This window comes from Anser cygnoides, chromosome 7 (genome assembly GCF_040182565.1).
Source record: "Anser cygnoides isolate HZ-2024a breed goose chromosome 7, Taihu_goose_T2T_genome, whole genome shotgun sequence".
Classification (NCBI taxonomy): Eukaryota; Metazoa; Chordata; class Aves; order Anseriformes; family Anatidae; genus Anser; species Anser cygnoides.
Window position 1 is genome coordinate 9,206,491 of NC_089879.1, and position 25,592 is coordinate 9,232,082.

The 25,592-nt window shown below is 38.6% G+C and overlaps 1 protein-coding gene across 1 annotated transcript; it reads right to left on the reverse strand.

Moving 5' to 3' along the window:
• Position 1: 1 nt before the first annotated feature.
• Positions 2–23,075, reverse strand: CASP7 (caspase 7). The gene is made up of 7 exons (XM_048060512.2): positions 22,883–23,075; positions 21,144–21,256; positions 4,815–4,963; positions 3,721–3,849; positions 3,106–3,281; positions 2,871–3,009; positions 2–1,593 (listed from the first exon to the last, which is right to left on the reverse strand). The coding sequence occupies exons 2-7, from the start codon at positions 21,254–21,256 to the stop codon at positions 1,370–1,372; spliced, it is 930 nt and encodes a 309-aa protein (XP_047916469.1). The 5' UTR covers positions 22,883–23,075; the 3' UTR covers positions 2–1,369.
• Between the last annotated feature and the right edge of the window lie 2,517 nt (positions 23,076–25,592).

Below are 25,592 nucleotides of genomic sequence, written 5' to 3' on the forward strand. Positions count from 1 at the left end.
ATTAAAAAACAAAACAGGTCTTTATTGATGTCATGCTCAAGACTTCCACAAAACAGTAATTCATTTTATTCAAACGATTGTAAATTTGACTTATGAAAAAATATGCCTCACTATGCCACAGTTCTTGTAAGAAAATTAACTTAATACGTTGGTAATTTGGCCCTAATAACATGTAAATATTTTCTTAGAAGATTTATATAAAAAAAAAAAAGTATAGAATGCATTAGCTGGGAAAAGGGTGAATAACTTATCATTTAGCAGTCTAACCAAATCATAAAACTTACTTTTCTGAACTAGCTACCAAACGTAAAGAAAATATAAAAAGTAGGAATATGATCATCATTGACGTATCTCCAAAATACAAGATCAAGACAACACAGTAACTAAAAAGGCACTTCTGGTTTCTGATTCAAGTAACTATTTCCAGTCTTGGCAAAATTCCTCACAGACAGAAGTTAAATCTAAACATCCACTTGTAAACATTCACATAATTCTATCATTTCAACATTAAACCTTTTTTTATTTTTTTATAACAAAGCCTAGACATTAACTTTCTGTTGATTCAAAACTTCTGAATCAACAAGCAGGTATTTTTATTTCTGCAGGCAAACAAATTGCAATACCACTGTTTCAGGTCGTTCTAACAGTTAATTGTCATTTGCAAAGCAAAAGTCTCCAAAGTGGCATTTTAATAAGGCATCATCCAATTACAATTTGCCCAATTTTAGAATAAAATAAAATTGTTTGTATTTGTCACATTTCCATACTATTCAACTGAATCACCTACAAATAAAACCACCTTTTGCTAGAATGATAACTAAGTAATTTGACTTCCATATTAAGCACAGAGCAACCATTAATCATCATTAATAATGTTCATAAAAAAGGAAATGAATAAATTAGACTATGAACCACCCTTTTAAACAGCTACAAAATCAGTTTCATCTCTGGACATTCCCATAGTATGACAGTCTTCAGAAATTTACAAGGAATTTACAGTTCCTTGAGCTAGTAGTGAGAGAAAAGATGAAGTCTCACTGATACTTTTTAAAATAAATTTTACAATCTGTTTTCTGGAATAAGCCTTTATGGATCAGGTAGCTAACTCTCAGAACATCTTCAATACCCATAAATCAAGAGAGCCACACTAAGGAAAATCAAAATAATTTGTATTAGCTGTAGGGTTGGTCCAGAGCATTTCTTTCTTTAAAATCTTGTATATTGTCCATCCATCAGATACCCCAGCTTATGCAATTTATAAATCTAGTGTAATTGCATTATATAAAATAGTGTTATTCCAATTTATAATCCAATCTCCACCCAAAACCATATCCTGATCTCACATCATTGGCTGCATTAAAATCTGCTTTCAGAAGTAAAGTTCCTTAGTGAGCATAGACACTACGCAGGGAATCTGCTTCTTCTCACTGAAGCGTGGATCATCAGACTGTGATTCAAAATTTGTGGCAACCACATAGTTGACCCGTGTGAGGATCTGCATGATCTCGAGTTGTTTTCCATGTTCATTTAGCACAGAGCACAGAGACTGCACAAACCAGGAGCCTCTTCCAGGATTCCTCCACGAATAATAACCTTACAGGGAAGACAGATAAAAAAAGTACATTATTTTTCCTTTTTTCTTATTGTCTTGCACTGAAGAATGGAATATCAGAGATTTACTAGTTTGTGTGAAAGATTCTGGATTTACAGTAACTGCACATACAAAGTTTAATTCTTATTATTTGCATCACCTATCCTGCTTTATTAATGTGGAGAATAACATCGGCTCCCCAGTCCTTACGATACCAAGGTACCATTCTATATTTTTCCATAGAGCCTTATTTTTGTATTAGCTTCATGCCATAAACTATCCTCTTCCTGCATTCAACTCAAATTCAACATAGTCACTAAAACGGGCTGTGAAAAGGCAGTATCCCCTTCCTCTGCCATCTGTAACGTCAGTGCCTTCTTACCTGCCAAATCTGGGCTTTCTCCTGTTTCAGTGGTAGCTAGCACGAAAGGTAAAGATACAACACATTGGCCCAACGTATGCTGGGTCTTAGCTTTTTGCCCACCAATGTACACCAGCTTATCAATGCGGATCTACAATGCTAGGGTAGTACTGCAGCGGCTGTGATGGATGCACTGGGGGCAGAGACACAAGTTCTGTAGAAATGACATGTTTTATCGGAGTAACTATTACACTTGGAAAATGTCAATTGAGAACTGAAGATAGGACTTCCAACTTCTTCCGCCTATATTAGCAACTCGAATCAAAGATTAATTCTCTGCCTACAAACTTTGTCTATGCTGTAATAAAGGAGTTCAAATCATGTTTTTTTATCAAGCAATTTAAAAAACATATTTAAGATAACTTATTTCTGTTCCTGATGATTATAGCTTCATACTCAGATTCACACTCTCTATTTTAATTATGTACCTCCTACAAACTCACTGCTACTGTGACATGCATGCTATACTTTTAGCTCCACAGCACTACAGTAGGAGTACTTTCTTTAGAATCTAACTTCTCATTAAAAAAGAAGGTTGTTAACCATAGTAAATTAAAATTCTGAATGTTAGCGAAAGTCAACATATACAGCACGTCTATTTGCACTTCTGAAAATAAAAATGTTACGGTTGCTGAAGAAAAAAAAACAAAATTAAAATTCTGAAGACGGAAAACAGAATTAAAAAAAAAATCTAACAGAATATAACTGTTTCTTTTTTATTTACTAACACATACCCGTTACTGAAATTTAAATGTAAAAGTGCACACCTAATTTACAAATAGTGTGTGATTAATTCATATGAGTGATAAGTTGTCAGGCTTCTTTCCTCCCCCACTCTTTTTTTTTTTTTTTTTTTACCTGGCACTGTGGAATATGCAAACAGAAAATCTGCTTCTACAGGAATTTTGTATCTGGGATTGGCATCTGTTTCCAGAGTGTCATTTGCAGGTCCAGAGTCAGTTTGTATACCTTCATCGAATTCAGAGCCTCGGCATGCCTGAAACAGCAGTGAAGACGACAAGACCAGACACATGACAAAACATGTCTTCCCTGCTGCTGCAGTAGTGTATTATATTTACCTTAGAGCTATTACCTGAATGAAAAATAATTTGGGTTTCCCTATAAGGCTTTTACATTTGTCTCCTCTGAAGAGTGCAGTCAGATGTTTGATAGCCATAGGTCCATCGGTGCCATAGATGAGGCCTTCTTCCCCGTGGCTTAGAAGGATACAGGCAAAGCAAGCAGCATCACTGTGATTCTCTTCAGCAGCTACAAGTCAAATACTTTTTAGCCAAAAGGAAGTAAAACTTTAAATGAAAACTTTCTGAGACTAAATGCAGTGGGCCTCTTCTGGAAGGCATAAGAAGTGGATAAAGACACAACCCACTTTTTAATAATGTGATGAGTACCTTGAATAAATGAATGCAGAGTATAGCCCACTGGAGTAAACAGGCCGAACTCTTCACTAAATGACAATGCTCTTCACCTACTATGACAATAAAACTGTATTGCTGAATTGACTTTAGAGGAAGAGGTGGGGAATTAAAGCTAATCTGTTCAGAAACACAGTCTTTCTACACTTTCTAAACTTCATTTAGAGGGGCATAAGCAATCTGTTCTAATCTGACCTGCTCTGTGCAGTGCATAACTTGAGTGATCTCCAGAGGTCCTTTCCACAATAAATTATTCTATGATTGTAAATTTTTACCTTGCTTCAGTAGTTTTTCCATATCATCACAGCTTCGGTCATTGTATATATGAACCTCAAAACCTAAGTTTCTAAAACTCTTAGTTAGATCTCCAGCATCTTTATCAGTGCCATTGCGTGTACCCATTCCTGTCAGAAAAGAAAGAATACAGTTGATTGCACGTTAGATAATTCAAAATAATTTACATATCGAAAGGTGACAATTTTAAAACAATCCTCTAACGTTAATTTTCAGCATTAGAACAGTTGTGAGGTTCTTTTTAATGTAAAATAATGCAAAGTTCAACGTTAACATGTATCTTATCCTGAAAACTGTTGGCATACCTCCAGAATCTTGGAACATGGAACCTCTGTGGAGGATTCTATCTCCTTCTGGTTATGCAGACTAACACATGCATAAAGCACCCCAAGGAATGATTGTCGAAAAAGAGTCCCTATGATACCCACATAAAAGACACTGATGTAAATTCTTTGGAATAAGCTCTTCATTTAATGTGTTTGCCCAGCATGTAGGGGAAAAAAAATATGAAGTTGACTATAACGCAAATATCATCTGCTTCAAAACTGTACACAGGCTGGAAAGTTAAAGGCTTCTACCACAGGAGTGTGAACCGAGCACAGCTACAGATACTAGCTTTTGTAGCACAGCTACGGCTATTAGCTGTAGTTCAGGGACAGGAAAGTTATAACATGGGGTGCAGATACCAAAGTTCAAATTTTAACAACACAGCCTTAAAGTCTGGGACAAAGGTTTAGTTTGAAGTTAGCAGAGCAAAGTGATGTCACTTTGCTCTGCTAACTTCAAACTAAACCTTTTTGAAATATCTACTGCAAAGGAACTGCAAAGAGGTACTCCAGTGTAAGTATTAAAGAACAGGAATAAACTGTAGGAACAACTATTTCTCAAATAAGGTAAGTATAGTAATTAAAATGCAATATTCTGAAAATAATAGCTTTATTGATAAATGAAAGTATAAAAAATCTAAAATCTGTAATGAATGTCATCAAAGGAATCACAGAATGCTTTAGGTTGGAAAGGACCTCTGGAGGTCATGTGGTCCAACCTCCCTTCTCAAGCAGGCAAAGAACATTACCTGTTTTATCTTCAAAATTTTTGTTGTTTATAATAATACATTTGCCAACTTTCTTGTAGTCCATATTATACTGGAATGTGGGTGTAACAATTCGGTACTGATTACTGAGAGAGGACTTTGGCTGCTCTTCTTCTCCATTCTTCTTTTTTCTATGTGAACCAAATGAAAATACTGTTAGTGGCCAGTCACATGCAACGTGCCTATTTATCTTGACTCAGACTATTGCAGCAGCCTGAACTCGTGCTTTTATTTCTCTCTTATTTGTTTTCTTCCTTCATATTTCAGATAGAGATGTAGAGATATTAACTCATTGCTTAAGTCTTGTCATTTCCATGCAGCGATTACTGTACGCTATTGGATTTTGATGACGGTAAAGTCACACTTGACTGAACTGCAGCCAGCAGCAGACCCTGACCCAAATACCATGGATAAAACAAATGGGTTAAACACTAAGTCAGGCTTTTGCAAACTACGGTTCGGGACATAAGTACTGTTTTATTTTTGCTACAAGTAATTCATGGAAGCACGGACAGATCATCCTTACTAACTATTCCAAACATGACAAGAAGATACACAGTATACCCCATAGCATGATAGGATTTGTTTACTGAATAATCACCATCCCTAGATTTTATGAAGATTGATAGTTTCTACTGAGAAATGTTATAGGTGTGAACAGGTCATGTGTTAACTTGGTCTGTCAATCAATAGTTTGAAACTAAGCAAAATCTAAGTAAATTTTAAGTGTAATCTCATCAGCATCTGAACCTCACGTTAAAAAAAAAGTCCCCTATAAATATTCTCCATTCATTCAGCTATGCACTGATCTTTCTGCTTTCTGAGGGAACCATAGACTGAATGAGAAAGAGCTGCTGAGAGATAGCATGGACCTTACCCACCAATTTACTCTAAATGAAGAATTATAGAACAATCTATTACAGCCAGCATGCCCGCCTGAGGTACAGTCATGAGGAACTCAACAGTATTTGCTCTGAGGTGGACTTTTTGGTCCAGCCAGCTGGCTTCCGATTTTGAGATCTCCACAAGCAGAACTGAAGCCAATGAGTGCCTTTAAAGCATCTGATGATGTCTCAGAAATAAAACCGAGCTCTGGAGCAGCACAGTTAGAAACAACGCTCAGGAAAGGGCAGAAGGTATCAACAAATCTCTTACTGATTTAGTCCAGCATCCTGCTTCCAGTAGTACTTACTGCTGAAGTCTGGGAGGAAAACATAACCTGTTTTCTTAGCACAATTAACTGCACTTTACAGTTTGTTTTTAACCAAATGAGATTTTTCCCATAATTCAAGCTCCTCATTCTGACATCTTTCTAGAGAATTATGAAGCTATTTGCTTCAATAACAGCCTGTAGACATGAGATTGCTGCAAACTGATGAAATGTTGTTTAGGAAACGTGCTTTCTTACCTACCTGATTTAGCAATTGTTTTGGCTCCAAGCGTCCTCTTTTTTATGACTAAAGGACAGGCCTAACTGGAAACCATAACAAACCATCTCTGGATGATTCATCATATTTAAATGCTACTGCAATTCAATTTTAAAACAGTTCCTTCGTATCTTTGAGTGCTCTGTTATAAAGGACCAAATCAAATAGCTGCACCTAGTGAGTGTTGTGTCTGTATTCTTTTTACACATAACACTCCTAATGTCATCTCTTCTCTTAAGAATTCTTTTAGAGACTATGAAACTAGGTTTTGAATTGTACCTACTTGAGGACTGTATTTGATACTCTGAAAGTACAGTGTTTTTTTTCTGGCAAATCACCAGTATTGGTATTCTCCCTACATACTACTTCTTGAGGGCCCTGGGAGCAATAATTAAATATGCTTTGCCTCAAAAAAAAAAAAAAAAAAAAAGATTTTAACCATTTTAAAGAATTATCCACAGTTGTATGGTGTTAATATCACATTTGAGTTTCAAAGAGATCTTGGATTCTTATTTTAGCCTAAGATTTCCCCCTATCCCATATCACTAGACAACTCTTTAGAGAAAAGAAAAAAAAAAAGAGAAATAAATTTCAAAACAACAAATAAGCACTCAGATCAATGAAGAGGCTAATTTCCTCAGTCCACACTGGATTCAAATACTACAGATCTACCTGGCTTCAGCAGCTTCCTGACTACGCTGTATGACTAGCAGTGGCTGTTACATCTAATAGGATATTTTCATGGCTGTTCTACACAAATTCCTTTTTTATCTAGCCCATGAACACTTAGGACAGATCTACATAAGTGGTACAGTGTCGTGCTTATACTGTCCGCTCTCTTAAAATGCTGGAAGTGATCTACTTGTAGACCAGAAGTCAGGCAGTCACGTTGCCCTACAAAGAAGCTCTCTGAAAATAGCAGCTGGGTGAACTGGCCCCGGAATGTAGCCCCACAACTTCTGCTCTGAAACCACTTCACTTCCGAGTTCAGGAGTTCGCACTCATTCATGCAGAAAGTCTCAGGACTTTACGGGATGTAGCTACTGCTGGCATTTCCAAAAGCAGGCCAGAAGCTCTGGGCTGTACAATGTCAAAATGTCACAGACGAGCCTTGCCAGCATGGCAGTCCGCACGAACCCTTTATTTCATTTCCCCATTCCTTTACAAAAGATAGTATGGTTTTGTTCTAACGATTCTTTCCATCCTGAACAGGATAATCAGATAATAAGCAACCACGGTGTATCTTACTGGGTTACGCCTATCATTTCTTTACTGGCAGAACAACAAAACAGTTCCAGAAATCTTTTGGTATCTGTCCAAACTGAATGAATAAGGTTGTGCTATATACTTATCCCCACTCTACAGTCCAGTGAGAACTCTTTTTTTTTTTTTTTAAGATTTTGTTTGCCGTGCCAAAACAGTGCAATATGGGAATTGCCTGAGTGACCTAAGCTGATAGTATAAAATCCCACTCTTCAGTTTAAACAAGCTAAATAATTGCAATAATGATTAATAATGTAATAAATATGTACTTATCAGTCCTTAAGGGAAATTCCTTGTTAGTGAGAGGCTGGCTTACGAATGAAAGGATAAAGCTTTCCAGAGAATTTTTTTATTTTGTAAGCGCTGAACTGGACACATGTTAATATAAATGTTGACTTGTTCTCTAGGCATCCTAATCACAGTAGTTTCTGAAAGGGTTTTCATGGGTTAATTATGTGCTGTTATAAACTGTTCTCATCTATCTGCCGTCAGTTTTATTTCCTTCTGCTTCTCTGACATCCAGCATCATCCCTCTTTTTGAATTCAAACTTGCCCAGACTAAATAGAAGCTTGAATTTTATGACTGTTTCGTCTTCCTTTAGCCTTTAATTACAGCCATGCCTTAATTCCCCACTCCACTAGTGGTCAATGTGATCTTTCCCTTGGACAGAAACAGTCTTTCAATCAGTGCTCTCACATATTTCATGTTCTCTCCTTTTGGTCAAGAGTTCAGGAAGATCAAAACTCCACTTTGGCACACTCATGTATCTTGCACGTTTTCATCCTTACCGTGTCTCTAAATCGAGGGCTTAGGCTTGACAATGGTCTGTCTGGGAATGGGACTTCAATGGAGATAAATTCATTTGCACCAGTAGTAACTTTGATCTTGACTGTACAAAGGAATGCTAGTTATCACAACAAACTTTCCGTTACACTTTGGATAAACTATGATGTCAGTATGTAAAGATATCAGGATTTACAGATAAAAATACCACTGTTAACGTTTAAACATCCTTAAAGATTATTTTCAATAAAAAATTAAAATCTTGTCAATTTTACTGAAAGCAGTGTCTCTTAGCAGCCACAATTTCCTCTACTTTGGCTTCCTTTCTACTAGCATCCCTCTTGCACTATCTTTGCTACCACATATGTTACTAGTATGACAAACCAACGTACTAAGAATCTGTGTACAGGACAAGGGCTTCCTCGGTTGTCCCAGTCTCTCATCATCTCTTCCACCTGCTCCAGCCAAGCTCCTGGGCTCAGGTCCTGATCATCACTTCCTACTCAGAGGATGGGAGGGGTTCCCTGTTTCACGTTTGTTTGTTTTTACATTTTTTCTTTTCTAAGGGAAATTATAGTGTTAATTAGAAATTAAATTTGAACAATGATATTACAGGGCATACCTGGGCTTTGAAAACAGCTGTATTCCTTTTTACGCCACAGAAAGTCAGGGACTTTTGTTGCTATACTAGAAGATGTAAGTAGATTTAAAAAACAACAATTAAGATATTATTCAATTTAAGGAAGTTTCCATTCATAGGAGAGTGGAAAAGGTTAAACTGATTCCATGTATTTCTATTCAAAGTACACACACACATGCAAGAGAGAACTCTGACTTTTGTTCTACGAAGTTCAGTAAATTTAAGTTTTATTTTATTAGGACTGTCTCAGAATATTGTGATAGCTTTTTTTTTTTTTAGTCTGGCATGTTTCTTTAATCTGGTGTGCAGCCATGTATCATTTTTGAATGACTGGTAACGGGTTTCTATTAAAAAGAAAAATTGTTTGTCTAAAAAAGCATGCTTATTTTACAGAATACATCATCTCAGGGTTGCTTCTGGAGTCCCCATACCTTTTGCCATTGGAAAGTATATTTACCGTTGTTTGAGGTTGTCAGCCTTTCTGTTGAGTCCACCCAGAAAGATGACAGTGGTGGTACAGTGACAAAGTCCACAGTACAAATCTCAGTTAATCCGTCAACATCCAAAAGAACTTTGATGCATTTAATCTTGTGGGATGGAAGGCATCTTAAAACTGCAGTGCTCTTTTTTTATTCTATTACTAACCACTGAGGTGTCTCTCTCATGACTTCTATATTTGTCGACCTCTTAAAATACTGCATTTGAATAAATTCCCCATTGAATAGAGTGGGTAAGCATGAAGGACAATATTTTACTTTTAAGACTTCTACAGAAACTTTGGTAGCCTATCGTGCTGATTTTATTTATATGCACTTTGTGTGGTTCTATGCTGCTTTATCTGTCTTAAAAGCCCCACTTCTTCCACTATTGCACGTATAGTATGCAGGGTGTTTGCAACTACTTATCACAAGTGCTATGTTTGCTCTCCTGGGGAAAACCTCCCGCAGTGGATTTTCATTTTTCTTTTTAGTAAATAGTTACAGGATAGATGGGAAACACTGAAAATGCAAGGAAGATTTTGTCTGAATTTACAAGGCACCATCAAGTTCTGTGTAGTAAAGCTGAGTGTGGTGGAGACCAATTCAAAATTATTCTTCTGAAGAAGTGATCAGGAAACAAAATTCATAAATTAGACAAATCAAGGTTCAAAATTTGGTTTCCTGTTTCTACTCCAGTCTCAGTAATTAGGGGTCTCTTCGTATGTCTGTTGCTTTCTGATGATCATGCATGGATAGGTCTTACTCCTATACAACCAAAGTGCCAGCTTTAATACTTTTAGCCTGTTTCAATACTTTATCCAGTCTAATTTTACCCTATTTAGTACACCTTTAATTGCTGTACACTTTCCCCTCTTTGATTTTTTTTCTCTTGGAACCTATTAGTAATAACAAGCACAAGACACTTGTTAAACCTGACTAGAGCTTTTTAGATCTTAAGTACTTTAAGGCAGACTCTTTGTTCTTTGTCAGATCCATTTTGGTAAAATGTCATGCAGATTTAGAGCTGCATGCAAATAATAGATTATCCTGTTGCCTTTTCCCATTAATATTGCATCAGGTTGGCAAAGCAGCAACATTTCTGGACAAGATGAATGTGTCACTATTCGAAGCTTCCTTTATAAAATGAATATTCTTTTACTGTTAATAACCAGCAAGCATAAATTATGTGGGATTAACTAAGCATTACCCAGAAAGGCTAGTCCAAATACTACATCTGTGTTACGCTGCATTTGATTATATGATTCTGGGTCACAGGCTAGCAAGGCTGCATGCTGGAATATGAAATACAATCTACTTTAAATACTAATTGGAGCCACTGCATAAGAGATTGGCTTTTGGGAGATCTCCATTCTGTTTGCAATCTGCCTGTGAAACACAACTGGCTCTCAAACCTTTTCTCCTGAATATACCCCAGCAGCAGATGCGATTTCCACTTCTCTCTTTTCCAGACAGGTAACACCTTACCAACGACTCTCCTGAAAGAGCTTAAATATAATTGTAAACCAAGTCAGAAAATAAATACTACGCCTCACAATCTATTACTTTAAAGGTTCTCCAAGCTTCCAAATTATGTGCCAGTTGGTAAACTGAAAAATGGTTTAATAGTTGAAGCAACTATCTCCTGAGGAAAAAGGAGGAATATTTGATAATATAGGAAGAAGTTCAAGGAAATATTGCATACTTTCAATTTCTTTACAGAAAGCTATTAGCAAATGATTGCTGACTTTGATAAACCAGCACCAACAAAATAAGCAGTCCTTAGAAGGCCATTTTTAAATATGCTCCAGAGAAATATTAAAACAGCTGAAAAGATTTCTAATATTGAAGTCAGAATCTTTTCAACAACATAGAAACCCTTCATTTAGAAGATAAAAGGGGTCCTACAAAATTGAACATAGAAGTTCCCCTGAAAGCACCTACACGTAATTGCACCTATATTACTTACTGTGGCAAGGAGATTGCACAAAAGGTATGAAAACTGACAGTGTCAATTTAGAAAACACTAGCAAACAAGCAACACAATACAAAAAAGAAGCATTTAAACAGAAAACAAACAAATATACAGTCCTATACTTTTGTTCCCTCTAATAGAATAGCCTTGTTTTCTATGCTAAAGAAATTTTAAATGATGGTGAAGCAGATCAACTTGATAACACCAGAGCGTAAGGTTCGTATTTATCAATGACAGAAAAAGTCTGGCCAGTGCTTTCTTCTTCACATACCACTCTGCCAAAGTGCCTAAACCACAAAAGTCATTTTTAGGAAGTGGTAGAATGCCAGGAAGTGGCAAGTGTGTTTACTCTAACACCACACCCCCTAGTGAGCACATCCCACAGACCTACTAAAAGTAAGAGGACTAGACAGGCCATTAAATACAGTCTGCTTCTGACTGTTCACAAGATCAGGGCCATAGTAAATATCTAGTCTTCAGCCTCCTTTTAAACTGCCAGTTGGTTCATGACTTCTTTGGAACGGGATTGTCAGCTGACCGAACAAAGATCATTTAAAATCACCAGAGGAAAAGACTTTTCCTTGAACAGACCTGATATGAGGAAGCTGATGAAGAGAGTCCCTTGTTTCTTAGGAAAACAACATGCCCCGAGTCCTTCTTCTAACTGTAAACACACTAATCTTAGGATTCATTTTGAAAGGAAAATATTCTTGTATCAGTCCTGAAAGAAAGGAGTTAAGTAAATAATGGAATTACTTCCTTGAACTTGTGAAGATACTAATAGGGCTGGGAAAGACCTGAGCTTTCATTAACAATTTCTTTGCCCAAGGCAAGACTGGGTTCCAGGCCAGTAAAACAGTTTCATATTAAAATCTGACTTTTGGTCTTGCTATGAAACATGTAGCAGTATTGTTACAGGTTTTGCAGAAAATTCGCAAAATAAAATGCTTCAATTTTTTAAAGAAATCCCGGCATTTTCCTAAGTTTCTTGTAGCATGCTGGATCACCTCCAACAGTAAAACACAAGCCATAAAAAGTATTTATTAAGATAACATGCTGACTATGCTTTGCTGAGTTAACTTGATGAAATGTATTAAACAAACCCCAAATGCTTGACTGGTTCCAGGGGGAAGATACGTGCTGTTACCAACATTCAGAGCCATATAGCTGTGCTCAGGATGGAGAACTGAGTTCGAATTTTGCTTCTGCTGTTGAGTAACTTTGAGAAACTAACTCCACGTCACTGGGCCTTCATTTTTTCATTACAAATGCAGCCTAAACAAACTTATTTCAAGCAATTACAGATCTCATAAAGCAATTACAGATCTCATGGCTTCTGTACAGGATGATAGTAGTGTGCAGTAACCTAGAGAATGAATTTAAAATCCCCTGTTTTGCCCTTAGCAAGCACACGTTTGCACAATCTTTAGGTCCAGAGCAGGTGAGGTAGCTTACTGGCACGTGCCTGGTGGAAAAAACTCCTGCAACCAAAGGCATTTTTACTGTGTACTGTGGAGGTCTACAGGGGATTTTAGTCCAGAAACCACTCCCTATCTTTGGTTACCGCACATTAGCTTCCCTGAATAGTAAATGATCGTGTAGGCATTAACAGTTTTACGTTAACTGCAAAATACACAAACAGTTGCAGTCCACAGAATACGGCATTCCCCTAAAGGCCCCCGGCACCTTAATGGCCAATCTGCCATGGTTTACCAGGTTGCAGCTGAACTGCACCCGTGGCTCTGTGCGTGTTCCACATCCTTTGAAGCCACAATCTGAAGTGTGTTAGCTTCAGCCCCAGTACGGCCGTGCCTACCACAAAGCTTCACAAGTGCAACAGTCGCAGAGGCGAGCAAAATCCACCGGTGACCTGCAGCATGCTCGCTGCAGTAGCTGACTCTCCTGTGTGTGAGCACGAGCGTGCTTTTCCTTTGATCTCTTGCAAAACGAACCACACAACCCCATTCAGTAGTTTCTACAAACCTGCAGCTTGTTTTGTCTGAAGCATGTTTTTCAGATACATACCCAAGCTTTTTCAAAGATTTGCTGTGCCTAAATAAAATATTCCAGTGTTTAAATGCCCTCACTATTAAATATCTGCTTGTCTGAATTTATATCTTGTGTACATTTTCACTCTGTTGGATCTACTTATGAATTCTTTTCTTGCAAAAAGAGCCTATCTCCTAATACCATATCCCACATATATAGTATAAACAAATTATCTTTCAACTTTAGAGAAACTAAACAGAATACATTTTAAATCCCTCATTATAGGACTTTTTTTTTTTTTTTTTTCAAAACCTGAACTACCCTTGTAGCTTTTTTAGTGCCATTTTAGTTTCAGACCACTCTCCAATCAGGAGGGGAAGTTTTCTAAGAACTTGGAAAACAGAGAAACCCAGTTAAGCACAACTGGAAACACACCGTGTAATTGAGTTGAGCTATTTGAAAGAACAAACCTCAGACTACAGCTTTTAACATACTTTGTACATTACAGCTATTTCTGGAGTTCTAGTCATTGTACCTAAATCTATCGCAGAATCACCTGGGTTGGCAAAGACCAACCAAGGTGGATCCTAAAGGCCAACCATCGAGCTGACCTACCAAGTCCCATCACTAAAACATGACCCTCAGTGCCAAGTATCTCACTGTCCTAATTTTGTGTTAGTGATGGCTTTAACATAAAATCAAAATCATGGCTACATTTTTATTCATTAAATACAAATGAAGCAGATGGAGTACACTGGTGCTAAGCCAGTCCCACTTAGTAAAAAAAAAAAAAAGTTTCAACAGTCCTTTATGTCTAATATTGCCCACATTTCATGACAGTTAAAAAAAAGACAGGATAAAATAAGATAAAAACAAACAGCAGGTTGCAGTATCCTAGTCTTTGGGCACCTAATATTGTATGGATATTTTACAGCCTACACGAAAATTTGGAGATGTAACACCCGCAGTTGACCAAAATAGAGCATATTCTAAACTCTTAACCATCAATTTGTAATTCACCTTCAGCTTCCTAATTAACTTCCTGCATGGTATCTGCTGTGCAGGTCTCACAATATTATATGCAACATAATATTCAAAAGGTAAAATTTTATCAAAAATAATATTGCTTGCTGAAAGGCTTTCCACTCATTTCTGGAAAACCTGAGCGTATACACCTTCCATGGGTGTTCTGAAAACTGAAATCTTGCACATAATATCCTAAGTAGTATAAAGTATATAGGCAACTCCCAATTATACAATACAAAAGATACAGCCTCTTTTATCTGTCATTAGTACTAGGAACTATTAAGAGGTCTACAGAGGCTGCTTGGAAAATGACTCAAAATAAAGCAAAACCCCCAAATACAGCTTCTAAGAGAACATTCTAGCTAGGATTACCTATCGGAAAACACCAGTATAATTATTATTAGCTTGATATAAGCACCACAGCCAAACTCTTTCAGGGTGCACATCCATGAGATTTCCAAACAGGTGGCAGAGAAAGAAGGAGATAAGTAACTTTCTACAGTACCTTGGCTCATCATCAAATGGCACTCCACACTGCATCTGAAAATAGCTTCAGCTTGTGCCAAGAGCAAGTCTAATCTTCTTTGCTAATGCTAGGAGCCCACCATGCTCAGGGCTACATTGGAGAGTGAAACAGGTTGTGTTCTGTGCTCAGGCCCAAAGATTCGCCTATGTCAGCAGTGGGTCACGCTGGACTTTTCTATGGGGCTATTCAAACCCTCACAACTATCGCCCTGCGAGCTGAGGTCATGCAGGCCTGACCTACCTTTGCTGACAAGCGGAAAACACGCTCCCATCACTCTGATTCTATCACTGCTCCTATGCAAAAGTGTAGGAAAACAGAGCAGATCTTGAGATGCAGGTGGGACAGCAAGCTTTGCTTTTTAACACATCTTCCTTCCTTCTCTAAGAACCCCATTCACCATCACTACAATATTTACACAGTGAACGTTCCTAAGAAAATAATGCAAAACAACACACACGGTTTACAAAACCTCTTTTGTATTCTAATTCACAGAACTATTTCCCACGTTTACTCTGACACAGTTTTTGTTTATTATAAATTTGGATAGTCGTTGGTTGCTTTAGAAGGTTAAAAATGAAAATATACAACAGCTTTCCTCCAAATTTTAACTGCTGACAAGCAGAGTTTATTGTAAGGAAGGAAATAAATTACTACAATAAAAAGGAATTAGGCTACTTAGCTCACTGTTGTGATTGCTACAGATATAGTTCAAGAATAACCCAGTGTTTGCTGTGCAGCACATGAGAAAGTCTCCAAGGAGACTGGAAGCAAATACTGACTATGAATTAACGACTTCTTAATACTTTAGGCTAGACGCTATTTGAAGACACTTGGGTATTTCCTATATGGCACATTTATTAAGTGTCCAAGGGAAAGCACTGCCCACAGTTGTAACTTGATGTTAAATGTTCCTGCCGCGTTCTCTATAAGTTGAGTTCTAGATCTAACAAAAAGTACAGTAACAAAAAATAAAAAATAACCTCCAGCTTAAGAGAGAGTAATGAAAAAGAAACACCTCTGTTGTACTATGTTAAAGTCTCTTTTACTGTCTATGTAGGAATTAATATTAGCAGACTAGAGATGCCAAAAGCTATTACTTCTGAAATTAAATGTTCAGTGCTTTGGGGGACTTACTCTGGTATTTAGCCTGTGAAGGCAAAACCCACAAACATCAAACAAATTAAAATGATAGCCTTTATAGGATGCTGAAAGGAAAGATCATCACCCATTTACAGAAAAAAACTAAGGCACGTGGTGATTTGCTTAGAGACATAGAGGAAACCTAAGGCTGAACCAAGTGTTCAGTTCAGATCTCTGCATTCCAGCCCAGAGCATAAATTCAAATAATGATTCATTGGCTCTTATTTGTTTTAAGGTAGCTTGCTGTTTTTATTACACCTAATTTAAGGATAAAAGAGGTACTTAGCAATATTTGGGTTTGAAAGGTTTGTAATATTCTGTGGCTGAAAAACCTGCAACAAAACTGCATTTTTTACTTTAAAACTGTGAAAGTTATGATAAAAAAGATGAGGTATCATTCAAAGCATCATTTGGATTTGAACACGTTAATTTCAAGGCAGAAACAGCTGATCTGGAGGCCGATACAGCTGCTTCACAACCATACAATGATACCAGCAGTAGTTTATCAGTAAATAAAGCAATTAATGTATTAGATCAAGCACAGTGTTCCCCAGTGTTTCCCCAGTTTTGTCCCTCAAAAAACCAAACTGGGAAACTCTAGAAAACATATGCAGATGTGAGAGCGAAAAGAGAAATACATGATGCGAATCTGTTCTTCACTAAGTTCTACCTGCAAAACATCTTATAAACCAAACAAAAAGAAACTGTTGGTAACCAAAAGTGAATGGAAAATATCTCCTGAAAAGCTAGAGGAACAATAAAAGAGCAAGGCCAAAACAAAGACAATTTTCTACTCCTGTTGCAGCTCCATAGCTGAGGTTCAGTTGTGGCTGAATCTCAAAAAGGAGTATTTATTCTTTGAAAGATAGGATTATTTATTTTTAGAAATGTGACTATGCTGATATATGGGGCATGAAGTTAAAACAGCTTTAGTAACATCCATGGTTCCTCATTTTGACGCCATGTGGCCCAAATAAATACCATACAGATGAAAAGAAAACACCCCTATATACCTGTGAACCCTGGATATTTAATTGGTAGATATCATAACTCTTGAACTACAGAAGTAAGATACGCACTGATGTTTCTTGCAAATTTTCAAATTAATTAAGAGTCTCAAACTTTATAGTAGCCTGACTTGGCAGAAATAAATAATATACAAATATTTTGTTACTTTACACTGTTAAACAGATGAAGTACTCTTGGTGAGTGTATGTCAATGAACCCTACCAGACTCTCAATTTCCTTATGGGGATTTTGTTAAAATACATTTCATGTATTTGACCTTCCAATACCTAAAGGGGCCTACAGGAAAGCTGGGAGGGACTCTTTGTCAGGGAGTGTCGTGATAGGACAAGGAGTAATGGCTTTAAGATAAAAGAGGGTAGGTTTAGATTAGATAAAAGGAAGAAATTCTTCACTCAGAGGTGGTGAGGCGCTGGCACAGGCTGCCCAGAGAAGCTGTGGCTGCCCCATTGCTGGAGGTGTTCAAGGCCAGGCTGGATGGGGCTTTGAGCAACCTGGTGTGGTGGGAGGTGTCCCTGCCCCTGGCAGGCGGTTGGAATTGGATGGTCTTTAAGATCACTTCCAACCCTAAACCATTCTATGATTCTATGACTCAAAATTTTTTGCACTGATGATACAACAGTATCAGTTTCAATGGTAACTCAGTATTTGTAATTCTTATATATACATTTAAATGATGTCTTCTGTTTCCAGACAGCAGAGCTGCAGTGGATAAAAGTAACTAGCGGACAGAGAGAGGTTTCTATATAATTAAAGTAGTATAAACCTGGTATCTAGATACTACTAACAACTACCCTCTTCTGTATTATGCTTCTTCACTGAAGCCGACCATCATGACTATTAACAGAGCTAGTGCTAGTCTATCTTGGGCATTTTCAAATGTAACTTTAAAAAATATAATAATACATTAGGAGTAAGAGAAATCCTAGCTCCATATAATACAATGGAACACAAATTCTACTCTATTTCATGACAAATTATGTTACCTGGATGCTAACCTAGGTTCTACTCTGTTTCTCAATCTCCCTAACAGAGTTCCCTAATAAAAGACTCCAAATGAAGATATTAACTTGTCCTTTGGAGAAGTAGAGACTATTTTTAAAGTCTCAAAAAGCGTAACATGAATACACGCAGGAAAGAAGAGAAAAAAAATATATGGGAAAAGTTCTATCAGTTTTTAATTATAACATGAAGAATTAAAAAATGCGTTTCAAATCCTCAGCTCAACATTTGCTTATCAGTGTCTTTTAAAGTTTCGTTTGGCTCAGGCTTGCCAGAGCGCATCCTGAGGTCTTTGCTTTCTGAAATGTAACTTTTTGGTTGAACTGCAAGTCTCTGTAATTTTTATCCTTTATGTCGTGTTTTGTAGTAAACAAAAGTGAAACCCGTCTGCCATCTAGTGGCTAAAAAAAACAACACCCCTAAAACAAGCCCAAACACTTTCCTCACCCAAATTATCTAAGTAATAGCACTTTTTTTTTTTTTTCCAAGAAAAGGAAGTATGTAGAAGAGAATTCCCATAAACTGTGCCACATAAAAAAGCCACTCTGTGCTTTGTTCTGAGATTTGTCACCTCCTTAGTAAACCAGGGTCACAGACTTCTTGGAGAGAAATGTGCTATATCGAAGAAGATTTTCACCTGTTTACTGCTCTTGTACATAAATCTCCAGTCACAGCCAAAGGAAAAGGAATTGAAGCTGTGAAGCTACTGGAAGAAGTTGGTCTTTTTGCATGGCTTTGAATACAGTTTCTCATTGTTCTGTTCTCTTCCACATTAAAATTAACATGCGGATCTACCAAGCTAGTTGTTTTCCTACCGAGATTACGTATTTTAAGCACTAATAATTGAAACAGATGCTGAATTTCCTTGAAAGTACTGCACAGCTGGTAAAAATTTGGTTGCTAAAACAAAACAACAGACCATATAATTGCAGTCAATCTAAAGCTTTCCAGACACCTTTTTTTTTCAGGTATTAATTTTATGCTGCCAAAGTGGAGACTTGGCAATCAAGAACCACTCCGGTTCCACCTAACAGTACACCTAACCTAGTATCTGGTACTGACTAGTAATGAGAGTTAAGAGAACAAATGAAAAAATGCGGTACGGAATACTCTCAGAGAAAACTCATTTAGGGACATCTTGTACCAAAGATTTTAACATCAGTATTCCCACCAGCCTTTTCTTCCATATATTCATCTAATTTCTTCTGAACTCAGCTAAAGTATTGACATCTGCATATCTTGTGACATTTTACAACTTCATTCTACAACTGCACTCTGAGCTATGTTGAAAATACATCTGATTATTTTAAACTGACTGTATAAACTTTTCATTGGATGCCCCCTAGTTGTTTTGTGAGGCACCATGACCAGTCACTCTCTATTCACTTTCTCCTACATCACAGTCACTATTTTAGATCATACCCCATCTTTCTTTATGCTCTCACATTCTTTTCCTATCTTCCTCCAGGCCAAAGAGTTTTAGTTTCTGTAAGACAAAGACTTTATCAGTGTACTTGGATTTTTAAGACCTTCTTGGTAGAACAGCAGCTCATCACTCTTTAAACTATCATCAGCTTCTTCACGGAGCTTTGATAGATTTCTTGGGCTTTATTTTTTTTTCTACAAAATCTACGTTGAATCTTCTCAAGTACCTCATATTTATTCTTTTTTTTTTTTCTGTATTTATTTTATCTGAGTGATTTTTTATTTCTAAAGAAAAATGTTTCAAATTGTATCTTCAAGGAGTTGCCAAAAGATGAATGCCTCAAACTGATGAATAGCCAAATTACTTGAAAAATTTCTTATAAAAAAAGAAAAGTGATAGAAATGCTGATTCTTGCCTTTCCTTCAGGAATGATTAACTTTGAGTTGCATAATTTAATAATAATATTAGCATATCACCTCTTGTAAAGAAGACCATTCGTATATTAAAACACACATTTAATACATTTTAAAAGAAACCTTTGAAAAGTATTTTGCAAGATTTAGAAATAAATGTTACATTGTCTATTTTGTAGTATGTGAGTTTGTGAAAATTAATAATATGCATACACATCATAAAACACACTTGAGGAATGAGAAAATGAGAGACAGCAAAAGTAGAGTGATTTGCTTAACAGCACATCAAAAGTCTTCTAAGACTTAAGACTAAGGCAGCTTCAGCTCTCTCACAGATTTGCTATAGACATTAGCCTCTCATAATAAGCTGCAAAAATAAAATTAAATGGCACATATACTTTCTCTGAATTATACTTTTCACTTGAATGTGAATGTCCAATAAAAAAAAAAATCAAAACCCCTCTGTAAATGCAATAGTCTTAGTAATAAACACCTGTAATAAAATACAAGAAGTTCACAATGAGAAGTAGTCTTTTTCTGACATTCAACAGTATTTGTAAATTTTGCGTGTTCATTTTTTGTCTTTTTCATTTTCAATCACATTTATCTAGTGTTTTCAGGAGTACAGACAGCAGTACATAGTTCTTGCTGCCTGTACATTTAATGAAAGTGAGATTATGCTTCAGTGAGACTACTAGGCTTTAAAATGAAATGCTTTTAATTTCCTCTGTAATGGGTTACATCTCTAGACTCAGTGAGGCTTCTTTGTGCTACAGCCTAGATGGCACATCCAGGCTTCAAACTAACTTAAATAGTCAGCAGGGGATTCCAGTGATGTAGGAGATTAGCTGAGCTGAATGCAGTAAAATAGATAATTAATGGCATATTTAATTCCCAGATCTACGAAAGGGCAATGTTTAAGACGAGGGGCTACAATTGATGCTAAACGAACTTAGTGGTCTCTTGACTACCAAGTAAGCTGATGAGAGATACTATAGGTCTCTGTAAATCAGAGCAGCTTGAGGGCTGTTCAGCTTTAGGGTACTGATTAGATACATTAGACCTTACACAACATACAGCTTCTCTCTATCAGACCCTCTCTGACACTGTGGGCACGGCACACTGAATACTAGAATCCTATTCGAAGAGCAGTATCATAGCTGATAGAAAAATAACAGAAATAAAAGTAGCAACTTACTTTGCAAAAATTGAGAGTCTACTACTTCTGTCTGGCTTTGCATCAACTACATCATCTTGACCTTCATCACTTCTCTCTTCAGTAGAATTATCAACATGGTGAGCTCCTGACATCTACAAACAGAAGTACAAGAACGTAAGTGTTCCTCAGTGAAAACTGTTATTTCAGAAATTCTTATACAAACCGAAACATTAAACCAGATACATGTGGGATTGCTGGTCTCGTGTGATACTTAAGGAAGAGTGGCTATAGATTTTTGACACCACATTAATGGGACACTGCACGTGCCCAGCCATCTCTGTACTTAATACCTTGTGGTAGTTACCAACAAGTGACTTGTCTAACAGCACTCAGAAATGCAGATAAGCACAGAAATAAAAATCATTTTATGATGCAAGATCTTATGTCTAATTCCCTGAAAATGCTTCATGCTTGGGAAGAGGTGCGTTGAGAAGAAAGCAAGGACAACTAACATCAAAATATTTAGAACTGCAGTCCCACCTGGTACCGAAACACCCAGAAAGCTCCTGTGTTTTCATCTGCATAAGCAAATGAGCATAAGAGAAAACTTGGTGTTATCTTCCGTGGATGGGATCTTAATTTTTAATTTCTCTGTTTTGTCTATATCAACCGTAAATACCAATTTTATATTCTTCTAATGATTAATTAATACATGTGTACAGTCATTAGGAAAAAAACAGGAGCGTTTCTTGGAAATTAAGACACTTTTCATGACATAAACCAGCCTGTTATGCAAATTGCTATATTTCAGCCAATTTTTTGTTACTCTGGTGTAAGCTTGGAACATCTTCAGTCATCTCAAAAGGGACACTAGGTACCACATGGCTGAGTTGGTCTAGTTACTTTTTTTGTGATGAAAAAGAATTGGTCTCTCTTTTCTTCTGTGTACCGAGTTGACCATTCACTAAGTTTACTTAGATTGTTAAGCTAGCAGAAAACTGTAAAGAGTCATTTTTTGATAGCATAGCAATCTGCATCAGCTCAGCACGGGGTGAGAAGAGCAGCGGAGAAGGAAAAGCAGGACCCCCACATCTTTGCTCCCGGTGGGATTTGCAGAGCCATTTGTCCAACTCCGGCCTCAGATTTTCAGGAGGAAAAGCAGCAGCTTTTCCTGCCTCATCCCCGCATTTAGGCAGATTAAAGTTGCTTTTACAACGCGTTTACTCAGTAGTGTACACGTCTGTATCTAGCTCGGGCAGCCCGCAGCAGGACCAGGCCGGCTGCATGACCCCCAACACCACCCAGCAGGTTTTTGAGCACCCCAAGAACAACAGCGGACCCGCTTTCGACAAACAAACAGATTTGTTAGCCACGTTTAAAACAGGTAAGAAAGGAAAAGCGAGCAGTCGGAGGAGGCCGAGGAGAAGCCGCCCCGGGGCAGCTGCCCCACACAGGTGGGGCAACCACCAGCGGCCATGCCCGGAATCGCAAGCACGCCTCCAGGAAATGGCCGTGCGGCCAGCCGCCGGGACGGCGCCCCTCCACACCCCGCGGGGGGCACGGGAGGTAAGGCCGGCCAGAAGAGAGGGACTGCCGGCCGGCGGGGAGGCCGGGGGGAGCCGGGGGAGGAGAAGCGGGGCCGGGGGAGGAGAAGCGGGGCCGGCGGGGGGCGGGGAGCGGGAAGGCGGAGGGGCTGGGGGGGGACGGCGGGAAGCCTCCGCCTGTGAGACGAGCAGGGAGGGCGGCCGGAGGGGCAGTGAAGCGGCTCCGGGGCTTGCCTTGGCGCTGGGCTCCGGCGAGGCAGAAGCGAAAGCGAAAGCGGCGGGGTGGTGCCGGGCCGGCGGGCAGGCACCGGGGAGGGACGGCCCCAACCCCGCTCCGCTCCGCCCGGTGCCCCAGGGACGCCCCCGGCTCGTCCCCCCGGGGCAGGGGGCTCGGTGCTGCCCTGTGGCCGTCCCTACCTGCCCGTAGCCACAGCCTGGGCACAGCCAAGAGGAAATTAGAAAATTGCCAGGTTTAATAGCAGCGCTCCCTCACACCCCCTCAAAAGAAGAGCCTGAAGTTTCATGGTGACACGAGGTTGTCTAGATCTAAGGATTTTTTTTTTCCCCTTATATAAACTTCTGTGGCATTTCCGTATCTTTCCAATTATTCACTGTGTTGCATCTCTGCTAATTACGGTATCCAACTGTGTAGCCGCTGCATCAGGCCCAGCAGCCCAGTACACGGACTGAAGATCGGCACAGTCTTACTAATTACTCCTGGATGCGGGCTCCAATCCTGCAAAATCATGCACCTACCCAGCGGTGCGCGGTGTTTAACATTCACTACCTGAAGAGATTTACATCAAAGCGACATTTTTCACTGTAACCGCTTCGTAATTGGCACAAAACACAGGCATCGTAACAAACAGCCTTTTGCTTCCCGACAGGTCACCGCTTCGATGTGAGAGAGCGGCGTCTGAACTGCGCCGCGGCTCTCGCCTCGCGTCTGCGTGCTGCTGCCGGGCCCGGCCTCGGCTCTGTGGGATTACGCCGGTAGCTCCTGGTTGGACGTGTAGCCAAAGTTTGCGCCTGAGAACCAAACTCTGACAGAATCCCATGGCTCCTCTCTTGCCATCTGTTAGCTGCTGCTTTTCAAGAAGCCGGCACCGTTTCTAAATCTGTAATAGAGCATTACGGGCAAGAGAGAAATTGGAAATGTGTAGATCTTTGAGTAAACGTGTGGAGAGGAGAGGTGGGAGTGGACTATGCCATAACCAGTAATGAGTGGCACTGGCGCCTGAGCTTCAGAACACCCAAATATGCTTTCCTGATGATGTGTGGGGTTACCAGGAAATCCGGTAGCTGCATGCCAACTGGCTTTCCATGTCTTTATGGCTAAGCTTATCCATTGCCACCTAGCCCTCACAGGCATATTAGCAGATCTAGAAATGTGTCTCTTCCTAAAGTCATTGTAATGCTATTGAAAAAGTAGTATGGTATTTGATAACACTTCTCAATTTTGAAGAGATCACTAATAGAGTTATATGTGGGGAATTTCTGACTGAAACTGTTGGTGAAACATCTCTTTGTTATTTTCATGTCAGTTGCTGACATTCACAAAGTGAAGGGTTGATTCCTGAGTGTGTTGCAATACCTTTCTTAACTACATGTTAGTTTAACTGATTTTAATGGAGAATAAAGTGTTAGATTTTTCAGAAAATGTTGCTGGTTTTCAGTGATGAGTAAGGGAGAAATTAGAAAATAGAGAAGTAGAAGAAAATACCTTGCTTCAGGGCATAGAGTGATTGCTACCTGGGGAAGGGTCAGGAAGGAAAATTTTTCTCACATATAATATTGGACAGCTGGCCATGTGTGTTGTTGGGCAAAGGGAAGAGCCAGCAATAGGATGCATCAGCATTCCTTTTCTTATCCCCAGAGACTCACTGCACTCTCTAAAAACATTAATAATGAAGCCTTTGAGTGGATATTTGCATTGTAGAAAAGAAATATTTAACTACCATGTAAGCAGTTGTAGGATGAGAATGGAGCACGCCTTTGGGAAATAGAAACGTAGATGGCGGGTACATACTAGAAGGCTTGAGGCAACTAAGTAGTACCTGTCTGGAATAATAACTTTGTGCTGTGTTCTGCACAACAGCTGTGAAAACAAGGGTGAGTCGTTGCTGTGACCTGGGAGGCAGAGGTGGGGATACTTCTAGGACGGAGAACTTGAATGACTCTCAAGATATTCCCTCCTAAATTATGGTTGTTAGGATTTTATATATTTTGCAAGAAAAGGTGGATGGTTTGATACACTGTTGGGAATATTGGAGGTGTATGATATGATACACTCCCAATGATGTATGATACACAAAAGCTTTATGAAACTCAGTAGAGTAATGCATTTCAGTCAGCTTGGCGTATATGTTTGGGTGGGATTTATCTGGAATTAGGCAGGGATGATCTGTTGCACTTGCCATGTTTTACTGGTTTTAAATGTGTGGCATTTTTAGGTTATGATACATGATAAATGGGAATATTTGGACAATGGAAGTCTCATCGTCTGCACATGGGCTGTGTTGTGCATGCTATGCACACTTTCCTTCAAGCTTTCAATTTAAGTTGTGCCACATCCTCACCATTTCACTTTCTCTTGCTCTATTAGAAGTGTCTGCAAAATCCCCTCACTCTCAAGTTTTCCAGACACTGTCAACAAAGGGAAAGTGTAAGCACAAGTCATGAAATGTAAACAGATGTTGGTTGGTTTCCAAAACAGCAAAAATGTAAAAAACTACTGTACAGATTTGGAAAGCAGCCCCATAGTGTTTTTTCTTCAAGTCGTGGGAGGTCCTGGCACTGATAAATATTTGCCAGCTTTCTTATGATGTTCTTGCAAGCTGGGTTTGCTACTATGCTAAATTTGATTAGCACAAACAGACTGTATGAGCCCACGTATCTAATTAGCTGCGTGGTTCAGAGAAGGTTACGATGAGGTTGGGCTGGT

Coding starts and splice junctions, on each gene's coding strand:
- CASP7 (XM_048060512.2), bottom strand. CDS start 21,256: ATGTCAGGAGCTCACCATGTTGATAATTCTACTGAAGAGAGAAGTGAT. Junction 4,964..21,143: donor AGACTCTCAATTTTTGCAAA/GTAAGTTGCTAC, acceptor TGGTTCACATAG/AAAAAAGAAGAATGGAGAAG. Junction 3,850..4,814: donor AAATTTTGAAGATAAAACAG/GTAATGTTCTTT, acceptor CTTTTCTGACAG/GAATGGGTACACGCAATGGC.